The sequence below is a fragment of the Delphinus delphis genome, chromosome 2 (assembly GCF_949987515.2).
Source record: "Delphinus delphis chromosome 2, mDelDel1.2, whole genome shotgun sequence".
Classification (NCBI taxonomy): domain Eukaryota; kingdom Metazoa; phylum Chordata; class Mammalia; order Artiodactyla; family Delphinidae; genus Delphinus; species Delphinus delphis.
The window spans coordinates 150,380,171-150,405,852 of NC_082684.1; the positions used below are offsets into that span (position 1 = coordinate 150,380,171).

At 40.3% G+C, this 25,682-nt stretch overlaps 1 protein-coding gene across 1 annotated transcript in view; it reads left to right on the forward strand.

Annotated features, from left to right (window-relative positions):
* The first annotated feature begins 1,809 nt into the window (after positions 1-1,809).
* The window catches only part of DMXL2 (Dmx like 2), a 162,396-nt gene continuing 138,523 nt past the window's right edge, over positions 1,810-25,682 (forward strand). Inside the window, exon 1 of the mRNA XM_060005975.1 lies at positions 1,810-2,207. Coding sequence (XP_059861958.1) covers positions 2,121-2,207 — 87 coding nt within the window. The 5' untranslated portion in view covers positions 1,810-2,120. The remainder of the gene's footprint in view (positions 2,208-25,682) is intronic.

The window sequence follows — 25,682 nt, forward strand, 5'->3', positions numbered from 1 at the left end:
TTATAGGGGAAGGAGGGAAAGGGGTGTGGTGAATCTGGGAGGGCGCAGGGTATTCCTTATTTGGTGGTCCTTTCGGGTATCCTGGGGGACCGTTAGTCCCGCCCCTCGAAAGGCGGGAAGGCTGGGCTGGGTTCAAAGTCCCCAGGTCAGTTCCTGGAACTGGGTGGTCCGGAATGTCTCCAGGGCAGTTTCTGGGACTGGGTGGTCCGGAGAATTTCGGTCTGATGCAACCTGTGAATCTGATTGTGTTCCCCTGCCTCGGGCCAGTTGGCCTTACAAAGTTACCTTCCTAAAGCAGCTGAGTGTATACATTACTGTTCACAGGGGCTTCCCTGGTGGCGCAGTGGTTGAGAGTCCGCCTGCCGATGCAGGAGACACGGGTTCGTGCCCCAGTCCGCGAAGATCCCACATGCCGCGGAGCGGCTGGGCCCGTGAGCCATGGCCGCTGAGCCTGTTTGTCCGGAGTCTGTGCTCCACAACGGGAGAGGCTACAACACTGAGAGGCCCGCGTACAGTAAAAAAAAAAAAAAAAAAAAAAAATTTATACATTACTGCTCAGAAGCATTTGATGGACCCCCCCCCCCCCCACACACACACTGTACGGGAATGAAATCTAAGCTTCTTTGTGGAGCATTCAAGCCTCTACATGTTCAGGCTGGCCACAGGCTACCTCTTGGATGTATCCATCTCTTGTTAACTACCATTCCTTTTCTCACCCTATATATCTTCAGCCTTAAACATTAATCTAATCATTGTTTCTCTAACACATCCTGTCATTTTACACTTCTAAGCCTTAGCTTAGGCTATTTTCTCTATTTGAATGCAGCGTTTATGTCAGTTTCTCCATAACACTTTACCCATCCCCTTAGTCAAAAGTATTCTTCCTCTTCTGTGGTGCATAGACTTTTGTGTCTCAATCCTAACACTTTTTGCGTTCTGCCTGTTTTTATAGATAGTTGTAACTTAGTCCCTTCTACTTCCTTGCCCCAGTGACTTAATCACACACAGTATAGGCTTAAAGCCTTGTGACGAATTGAACTGGAGCAGGGATGTGATCCCTGTATCAAAGGTTAACAGTCTGGAAAACTCAGGCGATTCTGCAAGAATCCATAACATCGCGCATGAAAAAAGAGCCTAGAGGAGTCACTCATTCCAGGGGGCCCTTTCGCTGTCTAGAACAACCGTTACAAAAGGTGGGAACAAAATAATTTGCTGTTAGGGGAGTACGGCTTCTCTACACAGTTGCAAGATGTTTTTATTGTTTACATAAAGTAAAATATCTCATGCACTGTACTTGAAAAAAGCCCTAAGGGATCTAAGATTTCCCGAGGTGAATTTTCCGCTGACGGGTGTCCTCCTGAAGTCAACTGCACTGACCATCATGCAGTGTACTTGGTAATGGATTAAAGACTCATCGAAGCATACCCGCGGTGCTTCTCCGGAGAGGGACTGCGTCTTGGCCCGGAGCGACCTCCGCTCCGCCCTGCGGCCACCCCCACGACCGCCCCCAGCGGCCGCAGCCTGGAGGCTCCAAGGGAATTCCCGCACCTCTGCGCGCGCAATCCCGGGACAAGGATCCGCGCGGCGCGCGCAATTGCCCTGGAAACCTCTGCGCGCGCACGCGCAAACGCGGGGCGGGGGAGGACTGAGCTAAGGGTTTAGCAGCGGAAGGAGGGATTTACCCTTCCAGTCGACTGGCGCTGCCCCCAGGGTGGACGCGCGCGCCGCCCATCTCCCTCGGGTGGAGCGTCCCTTCCAGCACGCGCCCGGCCGCGCGCTCCCCAGCCCCTCCCCCTCCGCCCTCCCCACTTCACAAGCACCCTTGCCCTCCTCCCGCATTTGTGCGCCGGTGCAGCAGGCAGTGGGAGCATCCGGGCACTTCCGCAGCCGAGAGGCGATCCGGGCGGCGGCAGCTGCGGCGGCGGCGGCGGTCGAGGAGCTCCCATGGCTGGGACCAGGCTGGGGGAAGGCAAAAGGGGGGCGAGGCCTTAAGCCCGAGCCGCGGCGGGGTGGGTCCCGAGGGAGGCGGAGCGGGAAGCGCTCTCGCGGGCGGAGGAGGGCCGGGAGCGGGGCTCGTTCGGTCTTCTAGTGCGTTCGCCTGGCCAGCCGGGGCTCTGGAGATGCATCTACATCAGGTCCTCACCGGAGCTGTCAACCCTGGAGACAACTGCTATTCCGTGGGCAGCGTCGAAGATGTCCCCTTCACGGTGAGCGGTGTCCGGGAGCCCGAGGGGGAGAGACCGCAGTCTCTACGCGGGGGCCAAGACCCCCTGTCCCCGGCCCACGCCTCCCCGGGAGGCTGCGAGGTGTTGGTAGGCCCCACCCGAGTCCCCTTTGCACCCCAATTTAGCGGGGCGGGCCGTGGGACTGTGATTCCTGCGGCTGCTGTAGGAAATTGCCAGTCAGGGGAAAGGTTGAGGAATCCACCGCCCTGTCCGCCCTCAGCAAACGGGCCCCGGGGGTGACTGCACCAGACGGTTCGTCTCCTAGGATGGCCCCGGGTCTGTGGTGGAGGAAGGTGAAACCGCTGAAAGCCCAGAGCGTCCGTTTCGCACCTGCGTCCGTTTCGCACCTGCTCTGGGTTTGGAGGCGCAGAGACTCGGTCTTGTCTCCTCGCGGAGCGTGCAGGAGATGCTGCGTCTGGCTCCCCCTGCCCGTTGTGTTAGGACATTGAGGAGCCGCTGGAGCCGGTGGCTTTAAGCCCAACCCTCCGTACCTCCTGATATGCAGAACCTTAATTCCAACAAGAAAATGGAAAAATTCATTCTCTGCCTCCGAGAAATTTAGAATAGAATAATTAGAGTGACAGCGGTCTGGAGAGCTCTTATTTATGACGAGATCACGGTTTGGTACCCTCCCTAGATAATATTTTAATCCGTTTGCAAGGTAGGCTGGTTGGTTTGTTTTAAAGATAGGGCAATGTGAAAATTTTATGACAGTGTTTTTCCTGTTTGTGAGATTAAAGTGTATGTAAACGATAATGTGTTAGAACCTCTTAAAAATCTGGATGAAATAGACATGTTTCTCAAGGAGCTTGGATGGATTAATCCTTTTGAGAATGGAATGTTGTTAGTGTAGCCAATTCAAACCAAGCTCTAGAGCTTCGTTTACCCACAGAGAGACTCCCATGGATTAACATGAGTTTCTTTTTTGTGTTAAATTTAGACATGGTCCTCCTTGGAAGGAACTGTAGACAATTAGACCTCGATTAAATACACATTGTTGTTAATAATCATTCTCTTTGATGAAATTGGAAATAGCATAACGGTATGTTTTTAGACAAGGGAAACACTCTGATCTGATGTCTGCTTTCCAGTAGCATGTTTTTAAAGCTGCAGAAATAAGAAAAGCTTCTGCAAAACTGCAGAATCATTATGTAGCACAGTGCATTCAGGAGCAGAGTTTATCTAACATTGTGATACATTAGAAATAACCCCATAAGATTGTTTTCTGGCCATTTTAATTTTAAATGTAATCAACTTGGCTTTGTACCAGTTTAGAATGAACCCTTAAAAAATATAATTTGCCTGACTTATATTGTTACACCTATCCCTACCAATGGTGTCATCTGTGTTTTGTGTACTTGTGACCTGAAAGACCATATAGTGTTGAGCTTGGGCTTCAAGTGTGTAGACAATTTGGGGGGCATAGAGAGAAGAAATTTCCCTCTCCTCTAGTTGTGTATGTGGGGAGGAAGTTCCCCAGGCTTTCTCCATCAAGAAATGAATCTGGACTCTTGGCTTATGGGGTATCTCCACACTATTATGGTCGTGGTAGTTTTCTGTTTCCATCTAAGGTAGAGTGGTGTCTCATTGTGAGGCTGGTATATAGGGCTAAACAGGTTCAGGTGCAGTCTGGAAAAGCCAATGCCAGAACCATTAGTGCTGCACAGGTGTGGTTATGCTGTAGGCTGCTCATGACCAGGTCCTTGGAATCATTTTCAAATCTTTTTCCACCTCCCTCTTTCAATCTGTCACCAAATCTAGCTGACTCTCTGCAGTGACTACCAGATTTACCCCTTTTCATGTCCTTAGTTACCAGATTATTGTAGAACCTTATTTGTATTACTTAATATTAAAAACTTCCAAACTGGTTTCCTGACATCTCTGATCACTTCAATTCATCCTCCACACAGCTGCTGGTATAATAATCTTCAAATAGCATTTCACCATATCATTCTTGGCTCAAGAGTATGTAGTTGTTTCTAAGAGCTGTGGTGTGAAATTTAAATTTGTCAGATATTCTTCTGCCATCTTTGACTTTACATTTGATTATATATACTCCTCACCTTGGCCCCTCTGCTCTAGACATACCAATCTTCTCACTCTAGCCTACATTTTTATGTTGCAACAAGAGAATTCTTGCGTTTTGTTTTCCCAAATAATGACTCAAAATTTACCTGGTTTAGGATGCCTGCCTGTGACACTGATTATTTTGGCCCTTTGGCATTTACACACCCATGTTGCACACCATTTCATTTTAATATCTTAGTTTTTAAAAATATATTTATTTATTTATTTTGGTTATTCCTGGTCTTAGTTGCGGCATGTGGGATCTTTAGTTGCGGCATGTAGGCTTCTTAGTTGCGGCATGTGAACTCTTAGTTGTGGCATGCATGTGGGATCTAGTTCCCTGACCGGGGATCAAACCCTGGCCCCCTGCATTGGGAGCATGGAGTGTTACCCACTGGACCACCAGGGAAGTCCCAATATCTTAGTTTTGAATACACTGATCCAGTTATAATTTTGCCTTGAACTAGAAATGACCTTTTGGACTCTATGAAGAACAGAGTTGCTTGAAAAAATGAGAACAAGCTGTTTTCAAGTACTCAGGAATCAGCTAACAATTATTTCAATGCCTGTGTTAGTATAGTAAAAATGAAATTAAAAGAAAAGGTAAAACTCCTTTATGTAGAGCATGCCATTTGATTTGTATAGCAATCAGGTGAAAAAACTTTAGTTCTGGGTCAGATGACTAACAAGGGGACCAGCCGGGACTGGAATGGAGGTCTTGTGACTTCTCATCTGGTGGGCTTTTCTCTGTAGCATGTTTCTTTCCTGTCAGAGTTCTTGCTCTGAAGGGTGTGTATATGTGGGGAGGGTCTAGACATGGCCAGTGTAGAAGGTAAGACTGTCTTGGAGCTAGCCAGTGGTAACCTGAGGACCTTTTCAAAATAGGGCAGATCATTTATTTCAGAGTCTATAAGCAAAGTTTTTTTTTTTTTTAAATTTTTCGGTACGCGGGCCTCTCACTGCTGTGGCCTCTCCCGTTGCGGAGCACAGGCTCCGGACGCGCAGGCTCAGCGGCCATGGCTCACGGGCCCAGCCGCTCCACGGCATGTGGGATCTTCCCGGACCAGGGCACGAACCCGTGTCCCCTGCATCGGCAGGCGGACTCTCAACCACTGTGCCACCAGGGAAGCCCCAATATAAGCAAAGTTTTTGAAAAGGAATTGTTCTAAAAGAATTTTGAAGTGTTCATGACATTGTAATTGAAAAACAATCTGTTATATATATATTGCACTGTGCATGGGAGGTGGTGGGTGGTGGTGGTGTGATCGGCTGGGCAGTGAATGTCTGCTTGGTTATGTTGTCAGGGCACGATCTCTACTGTGTTGACATGGTGATGCAGTTGGTAGTGGACAAACCCAGTGATGAATACTTTTAGTGCTAGCATGTGGGCTGTGATGGTTTTTACTTGTGTTTTGGCAGTTAGGAGTTTTTTAAAACACTCAATTGTAATTTTATAAATACACTTGTATAAATATCACCTTTTGATCATTCTGTTCTTTTCAATATAAGATCTAAGTCCTGGGAAATATTGTTATCCTGTAGTAAGTCAGGTCCCAGGTAGTCCAAAGGTTGATGTATGAGCTTTGTTGTAGTTTATTTTGCCATCGATACATTTCCAAGTACCTTCTTACAGGTAAGTGGCTGTTCTAAGGCTTATTGCAACAGATAGTTTAAATTTCTCCTTATTTATGTTGTTTATTACTTTCTGAAAATAGTCCTTAGTTTTTTTTTACTTTACTTTTCTGTAAGCATTAGAATATTAATTAAAATAGTGATGGTACATGATGATTATTAATATAATTAAAATATTTTGTTCACCTAAGGGGTACAGACTATATTTTCAGACATATAGGGGCAGTTGATGTTACTGCATTCTGATATGAATTCAATACATTGATGAAAAAAGTTTACAAAAATTAGTAAGTCATTTCCACTTTCAGGGGGCTTATAATATACTGGCAGAGATAAAAAATGAGGTACATAGTTACAATGTAAGTCAGGTGAAAGAGATCACATGTAGTTGGGAAGATAAAAGATTTCATGAAAGATTGACACTTGGAAAGACAGAGTAGTATTAGGCATTTCTAGATGGTAAGAACAACAAAAGCCAAGGAGTGGTGTGATATAAAGGATACATTATTGGGTGACTGTTCCTTCACAAAAGTGATTAAAAAAACAAAACAAAACACAGGACTTTAAAAACACCCCACAGGCCTTCTTTATTAAGTAGCGAATACTGTTAGAATTTTGAAAAATACGATTTGCAAACATTACCCTTAGCTTTTTAGGAAAATATATTTGTATTCTGACATTCTTGACTTTTGTTTTTGTTTTTTCTAGTAGTGAATGAAATGAATGAAAAAACATTTATTTAAAAGTTAGAAGATAATGTTATGTTACATGTTATATATGTCATATATGACCTTTTTTTGGCATTTAGATATATTTTTATTCTACTGTAGCATAATAACATTCTAGTCCTAGAATTATGGCAACACCGAACTTTGAAAATAATCAGCTTGTTTATACATTTACAAATGCTTGCTGAACACATGGATGTGTGTGGCTCTGTGGAGATTAAAAAAAATAATAAAAAAGAACAAAAAAAATCGTCCAGATTTCAGGGAGTTTATTAAAAAAGTTTAGGAAGCTGGTAATCTATCTACTAGGGGAGTTAAGATGTATACTTAACCACAGCAGGTCAGCTGTGTGGTATTGTGAGGCACTTAAATTCTTGTGGGAATTCAGAAGGAATAAGAGATCACTTTTGGCCAGGGGAATTGGAGAGTTGGACAGAAAAATGCTTTTGTACTGGCTAGTTATCAATAGGTATAATGACTTTACCTATTGACAGCCTATGCTGAGAATAAAGGGAAGGACAGAAGTCAAGAATTTAGAACGGGCTTGTTTCCCAAGAGAAATTGGCCCATTTATTCTTGGAGAGTAGCTTCTTGTTTATTTAAATTGATATCTTTTAGAGTTTGTGGCCTTGTGTTTGCTGTCAGCCTGTAGGTGAATATGAGGTTCTATAAGTTTTTACTTATGTCCCTAGGTAGATTGTTAATTAGCCTGCCTTCTAGAGTGAGAAGACTCCTAGCAGCTACCCTGAAACTCCGGTATAACCCCAAATAATGCCTCCTCAGAAATGGGAAGTCAGAGACCAACTACTTATATGACATTGACCAAATTGCTGAAACTTTTTAGGTTTTTCATCTGTAAAACGAGGTTCTTAAATTAGGTTCTCTTTAACTATTCAGACCTTGGATGGCATTTATACAGACCTCTCTAGAGATTTCCAAGGGGCAAAAGAGAAGACGGACCAGAAACATAAAGTGATTGTGGTGAGGATATAGGTCTAGCGCCTCTGTGCCCTGCCACTTGTATGTATGTACAAGACTGTTGGTCAGACTCTACAGTCAGGGAGCCTGACTTCCTTTCTGCCTCAGGGATTAAGCCATGCAGAGCCTTTGTGAAGTAGTGGTTCTTGTTCGGGCTCACAGTCGAGAAGGAGGCTCTTGTTTATGATTGTATCCTCAGTATCAGGTAGATGGTACTGTCAGAGTACAGTGCAGAGTGGGAGATGGGCCAGGGTGATGGTACTCAACCACCCACTAAATAGATTTACTCCTTTACTTTCTGTTCTTAGCTTTTTGAGTATTTGAAGGATGACTTTAGAAATTATCTAAAAAATTGATACAAATGAACTTATTTGCAAAACAGATATAGACTCACAGACATAGAAAACAAACTTATGGTTATCAAAGGGGATAGTGGGGATGGGGGGAGAAAAATGAGGAGTTTGGGATTAACATACACACGACTATATATAAAATAAGTAAACAACAAGGACCTATTGTAGAGCACAGGGAACTATACTCAATATCGTGTAATAACCTATAATGGAAAAGAATCTGAAAAAGAATGTATACATACATATGTATAACTGAATCACTTTGCTGTACCCTTGAAACTAACACAACATTGTAAATATGTAAATACTTCAATTAAAAGAAGAAATTATAATCAGTATCTTAATTTGGATCTTGAGAAACTTTTAGAACAAATCAGAGTCTCAGTATTTTTTTTTTTTGTTGCGGTATGCGGGCCTCTCACTGCTGTGGCCTCTCCCGTTGCAGAGCACAGGCTCCGCGCGCGCAGGCTCAGCGGCCATGGCTCACGGGCCCAGCCGCTCCGCGGCACGTGGAATCTTCCCGGACCGGGGCACGAACCCGTGTCCCCTGAATCAGCAGGCGGACTCTCAACCACTGGGCCACCAGGGAAGCCCAGAGTCTCAGTATTTAATCATCAAAAAGAGTATAGGATGTTGGGTTACAACAGTAATGGTGCAGTGGAAAAACAAGTCGTGCCTGACCAATTTAATTTCCTTCTGTGATAGAAAGCAAGGTAGTGTTTGAAAGGGGATAATAATAGAGAATACCTGTAATTCAGATTCAAGTAAGGCTCTTCTAGCTTATTTTTTTGTGGCTTATTTTTTAAACAAGTTTGGAAACTAAATATTTTAATAGAAGTTTTAGGGTTTTCAATCATTTTGAGTTTGTAGTATCTTTTTTTCATTTTATTTTTGCTCTGGATCCCTAATTTGTGATATAACAGGATAGGACTTGTTATTGAGGAAGCAGGGAGGCAGGTGCAACTTTCACAGGTGGTGTGACTGTATTTTCTTGCTCTTAGAGATAGCTCATGTAACCCTGGCACTTGACGTATAATATGTGAAACCAATTGACTGTGCTTTTATTCTCAAACTTTCTCATTTCATGGTTGCTAAAGGCTCCTTTAATGCTCCCCTTTGCCTCCATCCTAAACACCTAAAAATATGGTTAGCTTATATCTCTTTGATGGAGAAGTCACTAGGTATAAAGGGGTCACTGAATAGAACCAGACTCCTTTAAACACTACATGATAATTTGGTGGGGTGATTTGAAAGGCATAAATATCATCCTCTTAGATTATCATTGGAGATGTGTTCCTTTTGGGCTATTCCTCTAAAAATTGAGCCTTCTCAGGAATGATATTTAATTTAATTCATACTAAGTCATGACGCTTTCCTCTTGTGATTTTAGAAGAAACCCAGGAAACCTGAAACTATATGGGCATTATGCAAGGCGGCATAGATTGGACCCCCCTTTCCCCAAAACATAAAAGTTTTGGCTTAGACTAAGTTCAAAGACACACATAGCTTATATGGTCTCTGCATTTCAATAACAAAATGCTGACATCTTCCTAGGAGTAATGACTTCGGTTTTGTTATATGCTGGCACCTTCCTCATGTCTTCTCTGGCCTTGACTGTATCTGTACTTAGGAGGATCTAATCAGAAGGAGATATTAAAATTACTGTCATGTACTGTAACCATAGCATCTTTTATATGGATGAATTGTCAGTGTTTCCAGGAAAGGCCAGTTCCTCCATTGGTACCGATGATCTTAAATTGGGAGTGATTTTGCCCCCTGGGACGTTTGGCAGTGTCTGGAGACATTTTTGATTGTTGACAAGGTTGTAGGGAAGGACTAGCATCTAGTGGGCAGAGGCCAGAGACCCTGATAAACATCCTATTATGTGCAAGACAGCTCCCCACAATGAAGAATTACTCAGCCTAAAATGTCAATACTGCTGCAGTTGTGAGAAACCCCAATTAATATCCCAGGTCCCATCCCCTCTTATCTACTCAAGCACATTGCTCTAACAGTTTCTCCTTTTCTGTCTTGTAAAATTGCTTTTTCTTCCTCATTGAAATAGTTTCTTTACTTAGCTCTGCTGGTTGTCCTTTACTTCCCTTAAGTACTCCTTCTCAACCTGATTTCAGATTTCTGTATCCAGCTTTTCTTTGACATCTCCCTTTTGAATGTCTAATAGCTGTCTCATAACACTCTCTTCCTCCAGCCTTCTCTAAAGCAGTAAGTGGCTACCTTCCTTTTTTTTTTTCCAGTTCCCTTGGAATTTTTCACTGTTTTCTTTCATTTACACCCCAGATCTAATGTTGGCAACTTCTGTTGGCTATACCTTCAAAATGCATCCAGAATCTGTCTACTTATCACCTGTGCTGCTACCACCCTGGTCCAGGGCACCATCATCTCTTTCCAAGATTATGGCAATAGGCTCTTAACAGGTCTCCTTGCCTTCTCTGCCTTTAGTCTTATACTTCTTCAGTTTATTTTCAACATAATAGTGGAATGATCCTGTTACTGTGTAAATCGGATCTTATTAGTCTCTTGTTCAAAATTTTCAAATGACTTCTTTTTTCACTCAGAGAAAAGACCTGAGTGCCTTCAATACCCTTTACTGCTATTTCATTAGCACCTAGAACAAAAATTTATTGGGTACAAAATAGTACCCAATAAATTAGTAAATAGAAACGGCGCTTAGTGTAATATACAACATCCTTAGAGTAAATATGGTGACCACTTTTATAAGGCTATTTTTTACAATACTTTTTGATATAGGTCAATGGCATTAGGCCATATTTAGATAAATGAATTTTATAGGTTGGAGGCAGGGAGAGCTAAGAGAATACAATCCAGGTATAAAGCTTAGCTGGTCTGGTTTAATCTAAGGATGCATATTAATGTACTGAGAGGAATTGACAAATTCTGTGCCTATTAAGCAGTTCTAAAATTTTCACAATTTTGCTTTTGAAAGACTTTAATACATAAAAAATTAGAGATTAACCTAATACCTGGACTGTAGAGATTTTTTTAAAATTATTTATTTATTTATTTATTTATTTTTGGCTGTGTTGGGTCTTCATTTCTGTGCAAGAGCTTTCTCTAGTTGTGGAGAGCAGGGGCCGCTCTTCCTTGCGGTGCGCGGGCCTCCCACTGTCGCGGCCTCTCTTGTTGTAGAGCACAGGCTCCAGACGCGCAGGCTCGGTAGTTGTGGCTCACGGGCATGTGGAATCTTCCCAGACCAGGGCTCGAACCTGTGCCCCCTGCATTGGCAGGCAGATTCTCAACCACTGTGCCACCATGGAAGCCTTGTAGAGATTTTTTATTTTAAGAGTTACAGATTTTAACAAATAGCTGAGCTGGGCCTGGAATTGAAAATTGAGGAGCCTGACAAAGACAAGATTGAGGTGGTTGCCCCACCTGGTGGTAAACTGAACTCAGCCAAAGGAATATTCTTTTTTTTTTTTTTTAACATCTTTATTGGGGTATAATTGCTTTACAATGGTGTGTTAGTTTCTGCTTTATAACAAAGTGAATCAGTTATACATATACATATGTTCCCATATCTCTTCCCTCTTGCGTCTCCCTCCCTCCCACCCTCCCTATCCCACCCCTCCAGGCGGTCACAAAGCACTGAGCCGATATCCCTGTGCCATGCGGCTGCTTCCCACTAGCTATCTACCTTACGTTTGGTAGTGTGTTTATGTCCATGACTCTCTCTCGCCCTGTCACAGCTCACCCTTCCCCCTCCCCATATCCTCAAGTCCATTCTCTAGTAGGTCTGTGTCTTTATTCCCACCTTACCCCTAGGTTCTTCATGACCTTTTTTTTTTCTTAGATTCCATATATATATGTGTTAGCATACGGTATTTGTCTTTCTCTTTCTGACTTACTTCACTCTATATGACAGACACTTAGGTCCATCCACCTCGCTACAAATAACTCAATTTCGTTTCTTTTTATGGCTGAGTAATATTCCATTGTATATATATGTGCCACATCTTCTTTATACATTCATCTGCTGATGGACACTTAGGTTGCTTCCATCTCCTGGCTATTGTAAATAGAGCTGCAGTGAACATTTTGGTACATGACTCTTTTTAAATTATGGTTTTCTCAGGGTATATGCCCAGTAGTGGGATTGCTGGGTCATATGGTAGTTCTATTTGTAGTTTTTTAAGGAACCTCCATACTGTTCTCCATAGTGGCTGTACCAATTTACATTCCCACCAGCAGTGCAAGAGTGTTCCCTTTTCTCCACACCCTCTCCAGCATTTACTGTGGCTAGATTTTTTTTTTTTTTTTTTTGGGGGGGGGAAAAGGCTGAGACATTGCTGTCCCATGAATTTTTTTTTTTTTAACATCTTTATTGGGGTATAATTGCTTTACAATGGTGTGTTAGTTTCTGCTTTATAACAAAGTGAATCAGTCATACATAAACATATGTTCCCATATGTCTTCCTTCTTGCGTCTCCCTCCCTCCCGCCCTCCCTATCCCACCCCTCCAGGCTGTCACAAAGCACCGAGCCAATATCCCTGTGCCATGCGGCTGCTTCCCACTAGCTATCTACCTTACTACGTTTGTTAGTGTGTATATGTCCATGACTCTCTGTCGCCCTGTCACAGCTCACCCTTCCCCCTCCCCATAACCTCAAGTCCGTTCTCTAGGAGGTCTGCGTCTTTATTCCTGCCTTACCCCTAGGTTCTTCATGACATTTTTTTTTCTTAAATTCCATATGTATGTGTTAGCATACGGTATTTGTCTTCTTCTTTCTGACTTACTTCACTCTGTATGACAGACTCTAGGTCTATCCACCTCATTACAAATAGCTCAATTTCGTTTCTTTTTATGGCTGAGTAATATTCCATTGTATATATGTGCCACATCTTCTTTATCCAGTCATCCGATGATGGGCACTTAGGTTGTTTCCATCTCCGGGCTATTGTAAATAGAGCTGCAATGAACATTTTGGTACATGACTCTTTTTGAATTTTGGTTTTCTCAGGGTATATGCCCAGTAGTGGGATTGCTGGGTCATATGGTAGTTCTATTTGTAGTTTTTTAAGGAACCTCCATACTGTTCTCCATAGTGGCTGAACCAATTCACATTCCCACCAGCAGTGCAAGAGTGTTCCCTTTTCTCCACACCCTCTCCAGCATTTATTGTTTCTAGATTTTTTGATGATGGCCATTCTGACCAGTGTGAGATGATATCTCATTGTAGTTTTGATTTGCATTTCTCTAATGATTAATGATGTTGAGCATTCTTTCATGTGTTTGTTGGCAATCTGTATATCTTCTTTGGAGAAATGTCTATTTAGGTCTTCTGCCCATTTTTGGATTGGGTTGTTTGTTTTTTTGTTATTGAGCTGCACGAGCTGCTTGTAAATTTTGGAGATTAATCCTTTGTCAGGTGCTTCATTTGCAAATATTTTCTCCCATTCTGAAGGTTGTCTTTTGGTCTTGTGTATGGTTTCGTTTGCTGTGCAAAAGGTTTGAAGTTTCATTAGGTCCCATTTGTTTATTTTTGTTTTTATTTCCATTTCTCTAGGAGGTGGGTCAAAAAGGATCTTGCTGTGATTTATGTCATGGAGTGTCTTGCCTATATTTTCCTCTAAGAGTTTGATAGTTTCTGGCCTTACATTTAGGTCTTTAATCCATTTTGAGCTTATTTTTGTGTGTGATGTTAGGGAGTGTTCTAATCTCATACTTTTACATGGACCTGTCCAGTTTTCCCAGCACCACTTATTGAAGAGGCTGTCCTTTCTCCACTGTACATTCCTGCCTCCTTTATCAAAGATAAGGTGACCATATGTGCGTGGGTTTATCTCTGGGCTTTCTATCCTGTTCCATCGATCTATGGTTCTGTTTTTGTGCCAGTACCATATTAGAAGCAAGATTTTCTTTAGAAAGTAATTTTAAGAATGTTGGGAATTCCCTGGTGGTCCAGTGGTTAGGACTCTGTGCTTTCACTGCCGAGGATGAGGGTGCAGTCCCTGGTCTGGGAAAGCCGTGGGGTGCAGCCAAAGAAGAAAGAAGAATGTTTTAATACATAGACAAATGGAACATTTAAACATGGCTGTCATTTTATGCTAGAAAAATTTTATATAATCAAAAGCCCAATTTGGCCATTAAAATCAAAAAGCAAACAAAAACCATAAAGAACTCAATTTTTTGTTTTAACATTATTAATATAATATCTACATTGTGAAAAACTCATAATTCAAACAATGTTGAAATACAGAAAGTAAGAAGGAAAGTTTCCTTTTCCTAGTAGAATTTTGTTTAGCTTAACTTCCTGGTCATCCTTGATTCAAAAAATATTTGAGTGCCTAGGCATTGTGCATACTCTCTAAGGCAAACCAGCTATTAAATATGCACTGTTGTACACTGTTGGTGTATGTTGTTTTAAGGTATAAACTAGTTAAATTGGTAAAGTAGTTGAATTACAGCCCTTCTTTCTGGTAGTATTTAATAGTGCCAGTTGCATGTGGTTGATATATAGAAACACAATTTTTTTTGAAATGGAAGGATTAATATCCATCTTGTATGTTAAATTGGTATATGAAATGAAATATTTTACAATTTAGATCTAGTATAGGAATTTTAGATCTAGGAATTAAAGAATTTAATCAAAGCTACACAGCAGACCCTATGGCAGAATTAAGACTGGAACCAATAAACAAATGGGACCTAATTAAGCTTAAAAGCTTTTACACAGCAAAGGAAATCATCAACAAAACCAAAAGACATCCTATGGAATGGAAAATATTTGCAAATGATATGACTGACAAGGGGATAATTTCCAAAATATATAGGTAAAAAAAAAAAAAATCAAAAAAACAAACAACCTAATAAAAAAAATGGGCAGAAGACCTGAATAGACATTTTTTTCCAAAGAAGACATACAGATGGCTAACAGGTGTATAAAAAAATGCCCAACATTGATAATTATTAGAGAAATGCACATCAAAACAACAAGATATCACCTCACACCTGTCAGAATGGCTGTCATCAAAAAGTCTACAAATACATGTTGGAGAGTATGTAGAGAAAAGGGAACCCTTGTACACTGTTGGTAGGAATGTAAATGGTGATGCAGCCACCATGGAAAACAGTTCCTCAAAAAACTAAAAATAGAACTACCATATGATCCAGTAGTTCCACTTCTGAGTATATGTCCAGAAAAAATGAAAACACTAAGTTGAAAAGACACCTGCACCCCAATGTTTATAGCAGCACTAGTTATAATAGCTAAGATACGGAAGCAACCCAGGTGTCCATCAACAGATGAATGGATAAAGAAGATGTGATACATATCTACACAATGGAATAGTACTCAACCATAAAAAAGAATGAAATTCTGCCATTTGTAGCAATGTGGATGGACCTAGAGAATACTATGCTTAGTGAGATAAGTCAGAAAAAGACAAATACTGTATATCACTTATATGTGGAATCTAAAAATTAATGTAAACAAATGATATGCAAAACAGAAACAGACTCAGATATAGAAAACAAACTAGTGGTTACCAAAGGGGAGAGGGAAGGAGGGAGGGGCAAATTAGAAGAATGGGATTAAGAGATACAAAGTACTATATATAAAATAGGTAAGCAACAAGGATATATTGTAAAACACAGGGAATTATAGCTATTATCTTGTAATAACTTTTGATGGAGTATAATCTATAATTATACTCCATTAAAATACTGAATCGCTGTGCTCTACACCTGAAACTAACATAATATTGTAAATCAACTATACTTCAATGAGAGAGGGAAAAAAAAGGACTGGAACCTAAGGCTCCAAGTTCTTTTTTCTCCCCTTAAAATTTAAAAAGTAACACATGCCCTTGTAGATAGTTTGAAAAATGTAGAAGAAAGATAAAATCATTTGTAATTGTCCAATCCAGAGATAGCCCCTCTTACCATTTTGGTAAAGTGGACGGAGGCCCCATGGAGGAGGCTTATTTGATTTCAGAATGCTTATCTGTATTTTTTTCCTGAATGAGTTTTGGGTAGTTATTTTTGTAAGAATAGATTCTTTTGTGTAGATATTCAAATTTATTAATTTAAAATTGTTCAGAGCCACCTCTTACTATCTTTTTGAGGTTTGCAGCATCTGTTATATTGCTTCTTTTCTGTTTACTATCATTGGTTATTTGTGGCTCCTCTTTTCCTTCAGTAGAGGTTTATCAACCTAATTAATCTTTTAAAATAACCCACTTCTAACTTTACTAGTTCTTTCTGTTATATATTTATTTTCTATTTCATTAACTCTTATTCTTGATTTATTATTTCCTTCTTTCTGCTTTATTTGGATTAGTTTTGCTGTTTTCTTCTTAATTTGAGATAAACATTCCAGCCTCTTTTTCTAATATATACATTTAAGGGTGTAAGTATTATATTCTTAAGACTTACATTACCTGCATACCACAAAGCTATTTTTAATTTTTATTTATTAAAAATTTTTTAAATTGAAGTACAGTTGATTTATAGTGTTTCAGGTATACAGCAAAGTGATTCAGTTATACATATACATATATATGTATATTCTTTTTCAGATTCTTTTCCATTATAGGTTATTACAAGATATTGAGTATAGTTTCCTATGCTATAGAGTAGGTCCTTGTTGTTTATTTTATCTGTTAATTCAAAATTTCTACTTCATCCCTGCCTCCCCTTCCCCCCTTGGTAACCGTAAGTTTGTTTTCTGTGTCTGTGAGTCTATTTCTGTTTTGTTAATAAGTTCATTTGTATCTTTTTTTTTTTAGATTCCACATGTAAGTGATATCATATGATATTTGTGTTTCTCTCTCTGACTTACATCAGAGATAATGATAATCTCTAGGTCCATTCATGTTGCTGCAGATGGCATTATTTCATTCTTTTTTTATGGCTGAGTAATATTCCATTGTGTGTGTGTCTGCTCTCTAATTGTGGTGTGCGGGCTCTAGAGCGCGCCGGCTTAGTTGCCCCATGGCATGTGGGATCTTAGTTCCCTGACCAGGGATCAAACCAGCATCCCCTGCATTGGAAGGCGGATTCTTAACCACTGGGCCACCAGGGAAGTCCCTTTGTGTTTCATTCTTGAAAGACATTTTTGCTTAGGTTGCATAGGTTGAGGATGGCAGTATTTTCTTTTCAGCATCTTGAAGATATCACTCCTTTATCTTCTTGCCTCCACTGTTTGTGTTGAGAAGTGAGCTGCCAGCTTGTTGCTCGTTTAGAAGTTATATTTTAATTTTTTTCCCTCTAGCTGCTTGTAAGGTTTTTCTTGTCTTTCTGGTGTTTTACTGTGTTGTGTCTTGGTGTCCTTTTTTTTTCTTTTTAATCCTGTTTGGGACTTTTGAAATTTTTGAATTTGTGAGTTGATGTATTTCATCAAATCTGGAAAATTTTCAGCTAATAGCTCTTCAAATATTGTTTCTGCCCCATTGACCTCAGGAGACTAATACATTAAATATATTAGGACTTCTCTGGTGGTGCAGTGGTTGAGAATCCGCCTGCCAATGCAGGGGACACGGGTTCGAGCCCTGGTCCGGAAAGATCCCACATTGCTATGGAACAACTAAGCCCATGTGCCACAACTACTGAGCTCCTGCAGCACAATTACTGAAGCCCGCATGTCCTAGAGCCCACGTGCTGCAACTACTGAAGCCTGCGGGCCTAGAGCCCGTGCTCTACAGCAAGAGAAGCCCTGCAATGAGAAGCCCACACACCACAACGAAGAGTAGCCCTTGCTCACAGCAACGGAGACCCAATGCAACCAAAAAAAAAAAATATATATATACGTATATATATTAGATCTTCTCCCTTTAGTTCTATGTCTAAAATCCTCTCTACTATATTTTCTTTTCATCCTTTTTAGAATTCTAATTGGTTTTTTCTAATTCATTTGTTAATCCTTTCTTTTTTTTGTTTGTTTGTTTGGCTGCTTCAGGTCTTAGTTGTGGCACTCAGGATCTTCGTTAAGACATGCGGGATCTTTTGTTGCAGCTCAGGGCTTCTCTCTAGTTGTGGCGTGTGGGTTTTCTCTCTTTAGTTGTGGCACGTGGGCTCCAGAGTGTGTAGGCTCTGTAGTTTGCGGCATGCAGGCTCTCTAGTTGAGGCTCAGTAGTTGTGGCGCTGGGGCTTAGTTGCCCCGAGGCATGTGGGATCTTAGTTCCCCAACCAGGGATTGAACCCATGTTCCCTGCATTGGAAGGCAGATTCTTTACCACTGGACCACCAGGGAAGTCCTGCTAATCCTATCTTAAGTCATGTCTGATTTGCTCTATTGTACTTACTGAACTGACTAGTCCTAGATTTTGTTTTGTTTGCCCTTTATAAGATTGAAAAAATGTCCTTATATTCCTTTTTGCTGCAAGTTTTTATCATGAAGTCATCTTGAATATTGTCAAATGTTTTTTTTTTCATGATATGGTCTTGTGATTGTTTTTCTTCTTTAAACTGTTAGTGTGGTAGATTACATTGATTGATTTTTTGCAAATAAAATCAGCCTTGTATTACTGGTATAAGCCCCACTTAGTTATGGTGTGTATTATCCTTTTTATATAGGGCTAGATTTGATTTGCTAATATTCTGTTGAGTGTTTTTGCATCTATGTTGATTCTTGATCCATCGTCTTTTCCCCTCATATTGTTTTTGTTTGGTTTTGGTATTATTGTAATGCTGGTTTCATAAAATGAGTTTGTAAGTATTCCTTCCTTTTCTATTTTCTGTCACGGATCAGGTAGAAATGGTTTCATTCTGTAAATTTTAGTAGGATTTTCCAGTGAAATCATCTGGGTTTTGACTTTTGTTTCAGAAGTTTTTTTTTTTTTTGCGGTACGTGGGCCTCTCACTGTTGTGGCCTCTCCTGTTGCAGAGCACAGGCTCTGGACGTGCAGGCTCAGTGGCCATGGTTCACAGGCCCAGCCGCTCCGCGGCATGTGGGACCAGGGCACGAATCCGTGTCCCCTGCATCGGCAGGCGGACTCTCAACCACTGCGCCACCAGGGAAGCCCCAGAAGGTCTTTTTTTAAAAAATTGAGCTGTAGTTGATTTACAATATTAGTTTCAGTTGTACAGAATTTTAGGGTTTTATCTACACATTCAATTTCTTTAACAATTAAAGGACTATTAAGGTAATGTATTTCATTTGGGGTGTGTTTTTGTAGTTTCTGGTTTTGGAGAAATTAGTCTTTTTTTTTTCTATTTCACTGTCATATTTATGTGTATAGAGTTGTTTATAGTATTTTATTATCTTTTTAATGTTTGCAAGATTAGTACTGGTATTTTCTTTTATTCTTTTTTTATTTTTTAAAAGAAAAAAATTTTTTAAGTTATGTTTTTATTTTTCATTAATTAATTAATTTATTTTTGGCTGCATTGGGTCTTCGTTGCTGCATGCGGGCTTTCTCTAGTTGCGGTGAGCGGGGACTACTCTTTGTCGCAGCACGCGGGCTTCTCATTGCCGTGGCTTCTCTTGTTGCGGAGCTCAGGCTCTAGGCCCGTGGGCTTCAGTAGTTGCAGCACACGGGCTCAGCAGTTGTGGCATGAGGCCTCTAGGGCATGTGGGCTTCAGTAGTTGTGTTGTGCATGCTCACTAGTTGTGGCTCGTAGGCTCTAGAGCACAGGCTCAGTTGTGGTGCACGGGCTTAGTTGCTCCATGGCATGTGGGATCTTCCTGAACCAGGGCTTGGACCCACCATGTCCCCTGCATTGGCAGATGAATTCTTAACCACCACGCCACCAGGGAAGTCCCAATTTTTCTTTTTTCTTTGGTGTTGGTAATTTATGTCTTCTCTCTTTCTGTGTGTCTTTCTAGAGGTTTGTAAATTTTACTGAAATTTTTCAAAGAACCAGATTTTTATTTTGTTCACATTATATACTGTTTTCCTGTTGTCACTTTGATTTCTCCTTTTATTTTTATTATTTCATGACTTCTGCATGCTTTGAATTTGTTTTGCTCTTTTTCTCATTGATTAATATGGAAGCTTAGATTACTGATCTGATGTATTTATATTTCTATGGCATTTTTATAGTAGTCACTTTAACATGTTTGTGTGTTAATTTCAAAGTCTGTCTCTGTTGATTGTCTTTTCCCATGTGAGTTGAGATTTTCTTAGCTCTTTTTATGCTCAGTAATTTTGCATTGTTACCTGGACTGTTTAAAATATTGTGTTATGCAACTCTAGGTCTTGTGTAAAGTTTATGGAGAATGTTGATATTTTGTTTTAGCAGGCAATCAGCTTATTTGGGTTCATGCCAAAAGTTCTGACCAGCCTTCTATAGGTTGTAGTTTCAGTGTGAGTTCCATTTTCAAAGGCCTTGCAGTGCTAGTTGGATATAACCTGTGTACATGCCACAGGCGGCCAATATGAGACCTGGGCAGTGGTATCTCCTGTAGTTCAGATCCCAAAGGTGGTTATGCTGCTGTTTTAGGTATGATCTGTGCGTGTGCTGCCCGGGGATGCACCCAGGAGTTTATAAAAAAGTTTATTGGGTGGTTCTTCCAAGCTCTTCCCTTTTTGTGATTTCTGTGGTACTTTCTGTTTTGCTAGGGCTCCCCTTGGTGGTTCTCTGGCTGGAAAGTTGAGACTTTAGTTACCCTGCTCTGTGCTTCCTGTGACTGTATTTGTGTTCAGTGCCAAGCAGCAGTAGGACAGAGAAAGAAAAAAAAGCAACTGGGATTTCCCCCACTCTCTTGGGTTCATAGCTCTTTATATTGGAGCTCTGGGATTGCTTGGGGGCTGGGATGTGAGAAAATGGAGAAAAGAAAAGAAAAAAAAAGGATAAATGGGGAATTTTCTCTCCCTGTCTTTGAAAATTAAGAGTCTCTTTTCCTACTTTTTGAACCAAAAATAAATGGCTTCTCCTGGAGGTCTTTTTTTTGTGTGTTTTGGTTTCGTCCTAAGTTTAAACTCTCTGCTAATACAGTGGATTTCAAATTCTGTTCTTTCCTCGTTCATCTACTACCATTTACTTTTCAGTTTAAAATATTTGTTCCATGCATTCTGTCCATGTTTTATGGCTGCATTCAGTGGGAGAGAGATATTGTTGTTTTTACTTGGAATCAAAGCTATGATACCATTTTTCATATCAAAAAATATCAAGGACCAGCAATAAGTCTAATAATACATGTAGAAGATTTCAGTGGGCAGAATTAATAAAACTTTATTGAGAAACCTAAATAAAGGGAGATAAATACCATGTTTATGGACTAGTATAAAGATATCAATTCTTTCCAAGCTAATTTATAGCTTTGATGTGTTCCCAGTCAAAAACTTAAAGAGGATTTGTGAAATTTGACAGAATGATGCCTAATTTTATGGAAAGAGATAGGGCCAAGAATAGATAAGGCTATCTTGAAGAACATTAAGATGAGAGGACTTCTACCAGCTGAAGACTTGTAGAAGTTGTAGTCATTAAGGTAGTGTGGTGGTGGCCTAAGAACAAATATACCAAATTAACAAAACAGAGCACCAGAAACAGACTCACACATTTATTGATGCCTGATTTTTTTTTTTTGGCCACACTGTGTGGCATGTGGGATCTCAGTTCCCTGATCAAGGCTCGAACCCACACCCCATGGAGTGGAAGCGCACTCTTAACCACTGGACTGCCAGGGAAGTCCCACCTGATGCTTGATTTATGTCAAAGATGACGTGGTAGAATAGTATAGAATGGTTGATCTTCTCAGTCAGTAGTGCTGGGACATTTTCTTATTTATATAAGAAAGAAATGAAACTTGGCCTCTAGCTCACCCCATACATAAAAATTAACTGCAGGTAGATTACAGATCTAGGTGTGAAAGAACAATAAAGATTTTAGAAGACAGTATAGAAAATTTATTCATGACCTTCAGGTTGCAAAATATTTCTTAAAACACCAAATATACCACAATTATAGATAAATAAATTAATTTATGATGTGAACCAGGTTTCTCATAATTGAAGAAGGGAGTTCAAAATATGGACTGTAGGAAGGCTAGAATGAATGGTGGATATAATCAGACCAGAGGATGTGTATGACTTCATATGTATGTGTGTGTATCCATATATGTATATGTTATGTGTTTTTAATGTGTGAATCTGTGTGTATATATATATATATATATATATATTTAGAGAGTGAGAAAGGTAGAGAGCAATGATGTATAGGTATAGAGGTATATAGATATGGTGGGGAGGTATGCATGTCCTGGATGTCGTTGCTTTTAAACCTTTCAATGGAGAGTTGTAACTGTATGTGGGTGTCTACATACACACACACACACATATGCATGTGTATTCAAGTGCACGAGCACACATGTCTGTTTCCTAGTTGCTCAGCTGAGAGGGCCTAGACACAGTTGGTACTCCAGTAGCAGAAACATAGCTGGCATCAAGATCTTGGTTTCTAAATACCATTCTCCACTAAAAAGAAACAGCATTCCTTGGAGAAATAGCTGATTCTAGGTTGGATGATAAGCCTAGATAAGCCTGGAATCTCTTATGCCAGACAATAAGGAATTGTTCAAAGAATGATGAGAACATGTCAAAAGAAGACAGGGCTAGCTTGAAGGGTTCCTACTGGTCAAGTCTGGGACAGTTGGAATATGAAAATAAGTGATAGTAGTGGATTATCACCCTTTAAATGAGGTAAGAACTCGTGATCTTTAATATAAAAAGTACAAAAATGCATAAGAAAACTCCGGGGGAGGGATAAATTAGGAGTTTGGGATTAATATATATGCACTACTATATACAAAACAGATAAACAGCAAGGTCCTACTATATATAGCATAGGGAACTGTAGTTAATATCTTATAATAAACTTTAATGGAAAAGAATATGAAAAAGAATATATGTATAGCTAAATCACTTTGCTGTACACCAGAAACTAAGACAACATTGTAAATCAACTATACTTCAGTTAAAAAAAAATAAGAGGGGACTTCCCTGGTGGTCCAGTGGTTAGGACTCTGTGCTTTCACTGCCCAGGGCCCGGGTTTGATCCCTGGTCGAGGAACTAACATCCCACAAGCTGCGTGGTGAGGCCAAAAAAAAAAAAAAAAGAAGAAAATTACCATTTGGCAGCCATCATAGTAATAACTGATTAGGCAAGAATCATCCAATGGATGCTAATATTAGCGGGTAAAAGTTTGATAAGTAACAAGATATTTATATAACCTCAAAATAGCTTCCCACAAAATGCTTATTAATTACAAAGGAAAAAAATAGCTTTATAGAGGAGAAACTTGTCAGATACCACCTTTAACAACCGATCAAAGTTAACATCACCAGAGATGGGACAGGTAGACAAACGTGCCTCTTAGTAAAATGCAGTGAGAACATGGCTATATTTCTATGATGTTCCTGCCCAAAATGCATAACTGGAATCTAATTATAAGGAACAGTGAAAATGCAGGCCATGGACTTGGAAAAGATAATTGCATCACATATATTTGACAAAGGATTGGTATCCAGAATATAAAAATATCTATAAATCAATAAGAAAAGAACTGAGAACTTAATAGGAAGTGGATGAAAGTCTTGAACAGGCATTTCACAAAAAAGAAAGTCTAGATGACTAGCAAACATATGAAAAGAGAGGCTCTTCCTTATTAGTAATCAGAAATGCAAGTTGAAATCAGGAAGTACCATTGCATACCTACCACATTTGCAAAAGATTAATTTGACATATCTGGTGATGGCAAGAATATCCATAAATGGGAATCCTTACACACTGCTATGGGAGTATTCATACAGCTACTTTGGAAAATGCTTTATCATTATATACCAAAATTTAAGATACATATTCTCTATGATCTATCAGTTCTTCTCTCTCTATATTCTAGATAAATACATATAATATGCAGGATATGTCTACAAGAATGTTCAGAGCAGCATTTGTGTTTGTTTCTTAGAGCAGCATTGCTTTTAATAATATGCAAACAGTCCAGGAACATTAGAATGGATACATTGTGGTACATACAAGGGAATATTAGTAAGTAATGAAAATGAATGAATCACAGCTATATGTGTCACGAATTAACCTCTGACCAAATGTTCATGAAAAGAGCAAGATAAAAGAATACATGCAGTATGATTTCACGTACACAAAGTTCAGAGGGCCGGCAAAACTAAGCCATGTTATTTAGGCATGCATGCAGAAGTAGAAAAACTACAAAGAAAAGCAAGGGAGTGATTTCCCAAAAAAGTCAGGGCAGTGCTACTTTGCTTGCGGGAGAGAAATGTCCTTTTGAAGGGACACACGGTCTTTTGGGTTGCTGGAAATAGTGTATTCTTTTTTTAAGTGGTGGTTATGCACACGTTCATTTTAGTGTATTCTTTGTGGTGTCTGTTTTATGTACACCTCTAGCTTTTAAAAAAAATCGACTTAATGGGGTTTTGTGAGGGAGTGGATATAGATGTATTTTGTTGTTTTATTTTTTTGTTTGCTATGTTTAATGAGAATCTCAAGCCTTCTTTGTAAATTAAAAAATACAAAAACAAAAACTTACCATCCACCTCTCCCTGTCCTCTGGCGAAATGTAAACTTCATGTGGTAGAGAGAGACCTGCCTCTTTTCCATCACATTCTGCCCTGTGTGCCTGGTCCACGCTAACTGCTCAGTAGACGTTTGTTGACTTGAATCCCCACAGTCATCCCGCTGTGAATATTTGTTGAGACTTAAATGGTACAAGGAACAAATTACCTTAAGCAATGGGGAATTATGAGAATACAGAAGAAGAGTAGAAGACTGTGAGGGAAAACTGTGGCCTGCCATATCAGTAAACAAAGGATGCTGTAGTAAACAAAGGATGCTGCATCCCCCCACCCCCACCCCGTGAGCCCTGAAGGAGCACAGGACAGAGGTGAATGGGCTGCCTGCTGTCAAGCTGTCAGCCACTGCAGCCACCCCCAAAGGTGCACCCCGAGGAGACTCAGGATGGGGAAGAATACTGGTCCTAGATAGCTAAGGTGCATATCAAAGCAATGCTTTCAATGAGCCCAGACTCTTGCATCTTCCCATAAGAAGGAAAGTGCTAAATTCATTCACTTGAGATGTCTGGTTTTCTTTGGTTAACAGTAATCTTGTGTTGCAACTACCTGGTCTTTGTTGCAAAACTCCTATATATCCTGGCTTCTCCCTTACCTCTTCAGAGCAGTCCCTCAGAACTACCTGAGAGGCTGTCTCCTGGCCTTGAAGTCCTCAGAAAGTCCGCCAAATAAAATATAACTCTCACCGTTTAGGTTGTGTAATTTTTTTCAGTCGACAAGGCAACTCTTCCAAGAATCTTCTAACACAAGTTGTACATAGTACAACTGGGCCTCAGATATCAGGAGCTTGGTCGGCTCGGGGGACTGGTTACTCTGTCTGTGTTGGACTGTGTGGCTGTCATAATATCTCAACCTCTCCCTGTGTTGGATCCATTAAAACTGGCTTGCATGAGGACCCCAGGGACCGCCTTGGCCTCTGTGTACATAAAGTCTGTACATAAAGTCCTTTTGGCTTTACTGCCTATTACTACCTGCTACATTTCTTGGTATTTCCTTGAATATCCAGAAAGTGGAATCTGACCCAGCTCACCTTTTTTAAGCCAGGCCACATCATGGGTTGCTGGCCAGCCTGTAGCTTTTTTTTTTTTTTTTAACATCTTTATTGGGGTATAATTGCTTTACAATGGTGTGTTAGTTTCTGCTTTGTAACGAAGTGAATCAGTTATACATATACA